Here is a 10,343-nt window from a genome sequence, read left to right as displayed (position 1 = left end):
ACAAGTACATAATAATGGATCTGAGTAGATGTTCAGGCGTGTGATTGGACCTATAATTGTTCAATAGTGACCCTTGTCACCCATCTAATTACAATCTTGACCCAGAATTGTAGAGATCTGGAATAAGTTTGGAACCAAAAAAACGTACAAAATGAATACTATCATAACTAATTTCAGATAGTTATTTTTTTGTATTCAATTTACCCTATTAATGTTGTTTTGCAGTAATGTCTCGTCCTATTCCAGTCTACAGTTACACACATACACATTAAAGAGCGCTTCATTTGTTTGAAAGAGGTTCAGGAAGAGGATGGGATGCTATGTTTGACCTCTTTATCTTCAATATGAAAAGGGTGTCCATCTTTAGTCCCTCTAGTGATGCTGCTGAACTGTTTTAAATCTATTAAACTCTTTTAATCCTTCTCCTAAATCAGCCTTATCATGAAGTAAGTTACCCACACAATGCATTCACACTTATGTCATGATCAGTGTTGAACTGGTGTTAACATCTGCATTGTGTTTCTATGAATCAGAATCAGAATCAGAATCAGAATCAGATTTATTGTCCAGGTATGCTTACACACACAAGATATTTAACTTTGACCTGTGCTCTCTTATGTACAGGTACAACATTAAATATCAACAATAAACACAATCAGAAAAGACTAATATTTACATGACTAAATATGACACAGTGCAGTGGTGAATAGTGCAAAAGATGCTGAAGTAACATGAGAAGTAAAATGCAGTTATGTGACAGATGGGTCAATTAAGATGTCAATTACAGTATTTACATACATAAGTGTGTGTAGATTGATCATTTAAATTAAATAATACATCTATATATCTATATATACATATCTGTATATTCACAGTGACGGTTGGTTTAGAGTCATTTCACCGTGACAGGTCTGACAGTCACAGGTCTCTGTGACTGTTTAGCGTTCATCAGAGTGACAGCCTGGGGGAAGAAACTGTTCTTATGACAGGTTGTTTTTGCGTACAGTGTTCTGTAACGCCTACCAGAGGGGAGGAGTTTGAAAAGTAGCAACTGATCAACCCAAGTTTTACAAACCAACCTTGTTTATTATCCACATACCAGATAGTCCAGAAAGATAAAAAAACAGATCAATTAGAGCCTTCAACAGCACAATCCTGTGTCATTAGAAAATGACAAGTTGTAAAGACAGGAACAAAATGTATACCACAATGTATATCACAGAAAAAGAAACATCTGGTTCAGGTGTCTTATTTGCTTTACCTTTGATTATCCAAAAATATCAAAGAGGTGCATTTTAATGTCATACAGATCAGACATTATTTATCCTTTAAACCTTGTGTAGTTTTCAGGGGCTGCTCTGTCAAAGGGAGTGTGTCTGTGAGGCCGCGCTGACCTTTTAGCCTCTCTCATCTGTTAAGTGTTCCTAATGCCACCCTGGACACCTGTTGACCCAAGCCATCTAAGGCTAAAGATCCTCATCAGCTCTTTGTGCTAAACCTGCTCATGTCACCTTGCCAGTCTGACAGTTGCGGCTAACAGGGCGATTTGAAACTCGTGTACATCTGCCTCATGTTTAAACAAAGACCACTGATTCACTGTACTTTGTCATACCTTTGATTTATTTGAACTCACATAAAATGGGTGATATTAGCTGGAATCAATGTGATAACTTACAAATGAAGAAGTCATTTTCTTTGTTTTCCTCATGTTCATTTATTGGCAGGTGTACAACTTTCAACACTTAGAAAAAAAAATAACGGCACTTGGGTCTCCTTATGAAGGCCACAAGACAATATGGGTAATTGTTACATAAACCAGAGATTATATTATAAAACTAAAATCTGTTTGGACAATAACAAAAAAATAATACAATAGAAAATACAATATCGTTCACAAATGATGAAGATACAACAATTAACGTACATTCACTTCAAAATATATATTTGAGAGTTTTGTTTCAGATCTAATCTGTAACATTCATCCACTTCAACAATATCACAAATCACAAAGAGTAAAAAATATTTCACAACATTGAAGATAATGAATATCTTTTCAGTTTGATTTTACCATGGGTTTGTTCAAATGGGAAAGGCAAGATATTAAAAAAGCACTGTGATAGTCTTATTGGTATCACTGGTATTATGCATGACAAGAAGAAATAAATGAAGTCTTAGTTAACACTTACGTAAGTCGTAAAACTACTTTACTATTTCTGCAAGGGAATAAAAGCCTTTTGCACATAAACCAGTACTAAAGAACAAATAAAGTGCTACATTGAACTTTTCCAGTTGTATTCTACCTTTAAATGAAATATCCCGTCTGGATCAGAGGTGTAATTGAGGTTTGCCTTAAGCCTGCTCCATAGTTAAGGAATAGACATAACATTTGCCTGCTTTTAATCTTTCCAGTAACTCACTCCCACACATCACGCAACCAACTCACATGTCAAAGGCAAACTGTCGGCGAGTCAGTGTATTTTTAGAAGAAGCAGTGTGCGTGCTGTCTGTGCGGGACTAAGGTGGATTTTCATTACCTCAAAGCTTGAGGTGAGTGTTAATTTAAGCTTGCTTGAGCATTGGGGGGGGGGAGCTCTTGGAGAATGTGTTGGAATGAAGGTGTATGGGATTTTTTTTTAGAAACAGTACCTTAAGGAACCTTTTACAAATACTCTTGTATTAAAGATTAAGTTCCTTAATTGTTGGAACACAGTGGCTCTCGGATTTTCTCCTAGAAATGAAACAGCTGCTGATCACTGAGAGCGTCTGCAAACAAATAACTTTTCTAAATGTGTTCACAAACTTTGAAATATTGAGTGAAAAAAACAATAGATTAAACAATATTGTAACATCATTTCCACAAACGTTCTTCCAGTGAAAACAGAGAGTAAAAAAAAAAAATGCTGAATGGATGGAAACCCGCTAATCTAAAGAGAGGCAGGTAAGTGAGCTTTAAGCGTTTGGCAGCCGCTCCTGACACATCTCCAAGGGCCGCTTAAACGCTCCCCTCCCAAACACTTCAACATTGCTTGGCAGCCAGGAGATCACATTCCCAGGGAAATAAGAGCTGCAGTTAGCCATAGACCTGATCTCCGCCGGCTTCAGAACACGGTCCCAAATGTTCACTTGACTCAGCTCGCCCACAAAAGCCTGTCCGGCATCAAAGCGCCCGCCCACCACATCCTGCAAGGGCAATTAGACAGCAGGATGGAAACTTAAACAGCAAATATTATGATGTATCCAAAGGTGATTAACTTCCTGAACACTGGGAGTATTTATGGACCAGTCATTAAACTTTCAGGTTTAATTATTGTTATCACCTTTTTCTCTTCAATGTTGCAAATGTCAAAGAACTTAAACGGCCCTATATTTGTTTAAATATGTTCATTATGACTTAAGGATACAGAAATTGTGGGACATGTATAAAATGGAACAAATAACACACTTAGTGAGGCTTCAAACCCCCAAATTCACTAAGAGATGGAGTCCAGCCATGATGTTGCTAATGCAATAAAAAAATAAAAATAAAAAACTACCTTAACCTTACCTAGGGCAGGGTGTCTTGTATGTGTGTTTTTTCTGCTTTTTTTTTCTTTGTAGTTGTTGTTTCTTTTTTGTTTTTTTTAAATGCTATTTCTTTCTTCTGTACTGTGCCAAAAATTGAAATAAAAAATAAGTTGAAAAAAAAAACATGTTCATTTTGTAACTGGATTCTTATTAAGATTATAGAACCTTGATGCTTATCTTCTCCAAAGCTCTAGAGCTAAAATAAGACTAAATAAGTCAGGACAATGCCTGTGTAACTGTAAGTACACTCTGCTACTTCTATCTATAAGTAGGATGTAGTAGTCAGTTAATACTTGGTCGAATTTGACCTCAAGGTGAAGCTGATCAAAACATCAACCTTAAAAACTATCGATCTTAAAATGTAGCCTCAATGGCGTAATCCTGAGAAGAAATATACAGCCGTGTGTAATTTGTACTCCCAGCTCACAAATCTGTGCGAAGGATTTAAAAAACGTGATTTATGATGCATAATCCCTGCCCACACCTTTGAAATCAATGCCAAAGGTTTTGTCAATCCAGAACATTCACACAGGTTTGTAGGCAAAGAGCATGCTATCTATGTAAGAATTTGCTAGCGGCCTCGGGAGGTTGTACTTTAGAGAGGAGTATTGTAGCTGAACGTTAAAACAAGTATGCTAACATCCACACAAGGACCAGCAGATGTTTGCATTGTTTTTTTTCTAGTTAGTTTCAAATGTTAACATGCTGAGATTGGTAATAGTCACTAAAACATACACATTTACTTGGATGGTTTTGATTGTGACACATTGAATATTTATTTTTTAGATTTTTAAGGTTTTGTATAGATCTATTCAAATGGCTATTCCTATGTATTTATTACATTGTCTACATATTTGATTTTGATTATTTGATTTTGATTATTTTGTACATGCTACATTGTTGCTGCATTGTTGTGTTAGCATGCTAATGCTAGTGATCTTTATTATGCTCGTATCTTCACACTGCATGTAAATTTACCTGAAATGAGCGTGATCTAGAAACACAGTTAAGCAGTGAGTACAGTATGTTATTCTTCTTTTCTCTAGTCCCTCAATTAAACAACTTTTATACACGAGGGGAGGAGTCAGCCGGCCGTCCGGGCAATGTAAACAAAGTGAAGATAGGACTCTGAAAACTCTGAAAGCATCACAGACAGTGGGACTCGGGTGTTACACCCATTGTAGACAGTCATGACTCACAGAGTTATTTTCAGAGGATATACTTGATTTCTATTACATTTAAGTGTGAAAAATCGCATATAAAGCCTTTAAAGGAATGTCATTACATTTTATATATTTGGCCATTAAACATGTTGGCCAAACTACAATTTCGCTGAGATAATGCAGCCACTTAAGAAGGTCTTGAAATCTTAAAAGTGATTATGGTTCGTCCTGAGGGAGGCATGAATCAGTGAACCAAATTCAATACAAATCTTCCCAATAGTTTGGTAAACTTGAACTTTAAACCCACACATGTTAGCCTCATTGTAATAATATAAATGGTAGGGGATTCAATTAGGTTACTAGGATACATTATTGTCTTGGGACATGAATGTCTTTGGAAAACTTGAGTAGACTCAGACAAGTAAATATAGAGATACTTCCCTGGATAACTGACTACTTTGATGACTAGTGGTGCTTGACATAAAAAGTCTGGGCATCTACAACCGTTCTAAATATCATCCTATGGGGACAATGAATTTAAGCACAAAGTTTCAAGCAATCCGTTTGCCAATTTTGAGTTGTTTCACTCTGGACCAAAGTGGTGGAAAACGTACCGGCAGACCAACAGTGCAATTCAATTGTTTTAAAAAAAAACATTCAATATGAATTGTTGAATGCTACAGGTCTCACTTTGAGTTTCACAAAACTTGACACTGATTAATTCTAACTCTACAGACAGGTCCTTCAGAAACTTCAGGAGCCTCTGCCAATGGTAGGTTTCCTGTTGTCTTATAAATGGATTCGTCATGACAACCTGTCACCATCATCACTGCTGCTTCATGTCTGGTTTATTTTCCTGTTTCCACCGGCTGTTTGCTAAGGTGCTCCATAAATAACACTACACTGAACTACTTGACAATGCGGTTTGAAGCTTTTTGGCTTTTGAAAATGTGAACATGCTGCACTTCACATTTGACGCCTCATTGTCAGCATCTTTCACTGTCAATAATGTTAATATGGAAGACAAGCCATTAGTGATGTTGGCCTAATTCCAGGTAAGTGGTTGCTGTCTTCAATCATTAGAGAGAGAGATGACTAAATCTACTCATACAGACAGAAGTCTAACCACCGATGATGCTTTCTTACCTGTTCCTGCCCTAATATGATGACTCCCCCAGGTTTGATGGGGTGCCAGGCTGCCAGGTTGTCCCCACTTCCCAGCTTCTCGCCATCTTGGTACGCGTCCCATTGACCATCGCGTGTGGTCCAGGACATGCATATGTGGTGCCACCTCCCATCACGTACATCCAAAGGCAACTGGGCAACCTGTGGTCAGAATATGATGGGCTAAGTTATTGTTTCTTTTCATTGCAATGCATAGCACATACTAAGTTCGTGAAAGTATCAATAAGGAAGGCTTGGATTAAGTTGAAGCTCCCACTGACATTTGGAAGATCAACCATGCAGGTTTAATAGTTTTTGCACACTAGAAATGACTCACCTTGTCATTAATCAGCAGCTCTATTGGGTTGTTTCCCCATTCAATTAGCACAATCTCATTGGCTTGCCCTGGGACTCCGTAGGAGAAGGGAGTCCCAATGCCAGGACTGGCACTGGACTTGATCCACATGCAGAGTGTGAAGGCGTACATCTCGGGCAGACTCTTGGTGATTCGGCCGTACAGGTAGTTGGTACGCTGGGGAAGGGAAAGCTTGAACTGCTCAGGGGACTTGTAGTCTCCACCTCCTGTGATGAGACAGACAGAGAGGTTAGATGTGCTTGTGGTGTTTTAATGTCATCATTGTTGCCTACATATAAAAGCAAAGAAACGTCAGCACTACTTCCTATTAGGCTTAAAACATTTAGCATAAGCTTTGCTTAAACTTGTAGTTAGGGCAGGCTCATGTTCGCCTTGGACTGGATAGTCATTCTGCTACAGGATTGGACGCCACCTCCTTCTCCTTCCCTCTCTTTCTTTATCTGCATGCATTCATGTGCTATTATTGCATGACACTAACGTAATATCTTCCCTGATGTTTTATTCTCTCCTAACAGGTTTCTGTGGAACCTTGTTAACTGCGGCAGCACTTACCACCTCTGCTACAATCGTTATTATCATTCATACTTATATTTTCATTATTTAAGTCATTATTCCTGTCTCTTTCTCTGCCCATCCATTGCTCTTCACCTATCCTGCTAGAGCCTTCTGCCTGTTAATTTTCAAGAATAGGTTATTGGTGGTTTAAATTGGAAACAATACAGCACCCTCACTTTATATATCTATTCATGAAAATATGTTTCAGACAAAGTTGCAGCTGTTGCAACCCACTCAGACAGCACTCTACCTTTCTCCAGCTCACTGATCCTCTCCACCAGTGCGTTCAGCGTGCTCTCAGTCTTCATCCTGTAGGCAGCCGTGGCGTTAGACAGCATGCTCTTCTGCTCCTCCAGGTTGTTGACCTTCTTCAGGAGCTGCTTTTCCAACTGGCTGAGTCGACGCTGCAGCAGGTCGCGAAGCTCGCTGGGGAACGAGGCGCCGGAAACGTTGGCCCGCATCTGCTGTTGCTAAGGAAAGAGTGAGGTTACAAAATCAGCAGGAAGTGCACAAAGATGACCAGATGATAAGATAAACCCCTGAGGACTGAAAGTGATGCCTTACATCACCGATTGTTCTGCATGACTCCACTGCAAATGTTATCCAACACTTTGGAAAATGGTGTTAAGCTTTGTTTTTTTACCCCTCGATTTTATGATCCATGTCACTAATTAAGCCTCAGCTAGTGCTTTTATGTAATGTAAAGCACCGGATTTGCCTTCCTTTTTCAGAAGAAAACGTAAAAAAAGACACTTTGAAGAAAGACTTTTGGGAAGATATTTTTCATGCTTTTTACTTTTTGCGCTTGTCTGATTTTTCTCTCGGCATAAAGCTACTCAATAGGAAGTTCAAGGCTAATCAGAGTCTCTCTTGATCTCCACAATACCTACTCTAATGGTTTCCTGGAAGTGCCTACTGCTGAGCGTTGGGTCAACAAGATAAGCTTTTAAATCCTTGAATAAAATCAAACCTGGCTTTTACGCGTGGGCATGGCACCACATGTTTCCCTTTTGCGCAATTGTTTCCGACTTACCTCCAAGTTCTCCAACCGGTCCTTGAGCCCTTGCATGGTTTTCCGAAGACTGTCAATGGTGTCATTTGGATCCCTGGGAACATCCCCCATTGTGTTTTGCTTGTCTTTTCCCCAGGAACCCGCCTTATCGTACCTCCTGTCGTCAGTGGCGGACGCGCAGAGAGACAGCTTGGTGGTGAGCTCGTTGATGGTGCCTTGCTGTTTGGAAATATTTTCCTTCTGCTGTAGGATAGTCTCTCGCAGCTGCATAACGGTGTTTCTGAGCTCTTCTTCTTGGCCGCCGGTGTTAAGCTCCGGTAAGAGAGTAACGGGACAACTGGCATCGCCGCTGATGGGAACTGCCCTGCAAATGTACCTCTTTCCATCGTCCGGTTGTCCACTCGCCTGTCGACTGCAAACCAGTGCACAAAAACACAACAATCCGAACAAAACTGAGAACATACCTGCGTGCTTAAAAGGAAGTCAAGAATAAAAGTGGAAAGCAAATAAATAGGAAATCCAGTCTCAAATTTGGTGCGTAAAAACGTTCTCCGAAACGTCTACCTAGTAAAACACCACGTGTCAGCCTATCTAATTCTATAATAGTAGCGCCATCACTAACACATAAAATTAAGAAAATTCTGAGCAGAAAATCCGATCAGTGGAGCCTGTAAGCCCGGTTAATGTGGCTTGTGTTAACGGGACTATTCCTGGTTCCAACACAGCGCAATGTGTGGTGCTGATCGGACAGCTCCTCTTAGAAAAGAGGATTACCAAAAAAAAGTGTCTGTGAAAGCTCCCGGATTGGTTGTAGTAGGCTGACGTCACCGCCCTGCTGGTTCAAATACCTTGGTTCAAATATCTGTTTGTTTATTTATCTGGAAAGTTCATTAAGTAATGAGCAGTAAGTTAGTTTTATCAAATTGGTTAAGCCAATGAGGTTGCCACAGGGATCGGAAATGTGTGATTTGTTTTCTTGATGCGTCTAATTTCATATCCCCATGTTTATAAGGTCAAACATTTTTGTTTAGAACAACATTTTAAAAATAAGTTGTATCCATCCCTCGTCTTCAGGTATGAAGCAGGAAGAGAGGGTTGGTAAAAAAGGTAAACATGACCAATTGAATAAAGAAACAGGTATAAGACAATTGGGCACTAATACTGCTTGGCTGTACATATAATCATGTTGCATCAGACACGTTGGCCCAGAGTACACATTACAACACCTATAGATGACACAGTGTGTGGTACCAACTGTTGATAGTAGACTGGTTTAAGAAAAATAATTATGTTTAAAGCATTTATTTAAAAACAGGTCCTATACAAAAAGCTCTTGTTTGAGAGAATTGTACTTTTAGTAGATGGCCTTTTTCATCCACTGGGAGTCCTGTCTGCAAACACATACTTTACATAGAAAGTAGTCCACTTTAACAAATGCAATCTGAATGCTTAAATATTGGTCAGATGTTGCTTCATGTCTGCCCCCTATAAGACACTCCAACCAGCCTCTGTCTGCTATAAGGCTGGGTTTCCTGTAATCAATGGAAAATGTCCACTACTAAAAACAATCATAGTCAACTTAAGTTGGGCTCAAAGGCATCAGAGAGGCCATCGAGTGGACAGAAATAACGAAGTTGAAGTTTTGACACAATAAATTAAATACAAATCCAATTCTCAGTCTAGATCCACCAAGGGATAAAAAAAACGTATTTACTTATTTAAAAACATAATGTTTAATGTTATCTGGTCTTAGATTGGTTAGCAAGCAGACCATATAATAATAACAATAATAAAGTTTATTTATATAGCAATTTTCGCAGACAAAGGTCACAAAGTGCTTTACATCAACAAAAAACAACAACAGCATACATATAATGAAAGAAGAAGAAGAAAAAAGAATATGTCATGGAAGACATTATAAAATCCTACTATAACCAGGAACAATAATTGGCACAATAAAATATAGATGAGTAGGTACACTGGGTGGACCTGATTACCCATAGGCCTGTCTAAACATTAACGTTTGTAATTGTTTTTTAAAAGACTCAACAGAGTCAGAACTATAGGCCTACTACAGCTATAGTCTTGAAATTTAAAAATATAGTAGGCCATCCAGAACCTGAAAAATGACTGTATGCAGCAAAGCAAATGATGGAAAATCTGACATGTAATTAACTTTCCATGTAAGCGTTTATCATTTGGGATTAAGGCCAGATATCAGTATAAAATGCTTTTGTCCACCACAATTGATTCAATCACATTTTATATACATTTGACACCAGAATTAAAGTTTCAATGCCTTCAATCAGTCATTAACGTCATTCTAAATGTAGGTCAGTGGCTTCAATAAAGCAAGCAGTGAAGAAACAGGAGGTGGTGGTAAATAATTAGCACTAGCTGCCTGCATGGCTGTGAAAGGTCAATAAAGCCTGGAGTGCAGACTGGAAGACACACCACTGTGCTTTGAACATGACGTCCAACCATGCCCCAAACACACAGCCAATCAGTG

The 10,343-nt window shown here is 38.9% G+C and overlaps 1 protein-coding gene across 2 annotated transcripts; it reads right to left on the bottom strand.

Moving 5' to 3' along the window:
- Nucleotides 1-553: 553 nt before the first annotated feature.
- Nucleotides 554-8,582, bottom strand: nptx2b (neuronal pentraxin IIb). Of its 2 annotated transcripts, none has more exons than XM_065949999.1 (5): nt 7,856-8,582; nt 7,073-7,286; nt 6,229-6,473; nt 5,874-6,053; nt 554-3,180 (listed from the first exon to the last, which is right to left on the bottom strand). In XM_065949999.1, the coding sequence occupies exons 1-5, from the start codon at nt 8,294-8,296 to the stop codon at nt 2,950-2,952; spliced, it is 1,311 nt and encodes a 436-aa protein (XP_065806071.1). In that variant the 5' UTR covers nt 8,297-8,582; the 3' UTR covers nt 554-2,949. The 2 variants fall into 2 exon arrangements, with proteins under 2 accessions (XP_065806071.1, XP_020511237.1); XM_020655581.3 differs by having other exon boundaries at nt 555-3,180; nt 7,073-7,292; nt 7,856-8,579.
- Between the last annotated feature and the right edge of the window lie 1,761 nt (nt 8,583-10,343).

This window comes from Labrus bergylta, chromosome 21, assembly GCF_963930695.1.
Source record: "Labrus bergylta chromosome 21, fLabBer1.1, whole genome shotgun sequence".
In the NCBI taxonomy this organism is placed as follows: domain Eukaryota; kingdom Metazoa; phylum Chordata; class Actinopteri; order Labriformes; family Labridae; genus Labrus; species Labrus bergylta.
Note: the sequence above shows the minus strand (reverse complement) of the source record. Positions and strands in the feature narration are given on the sequence as shown.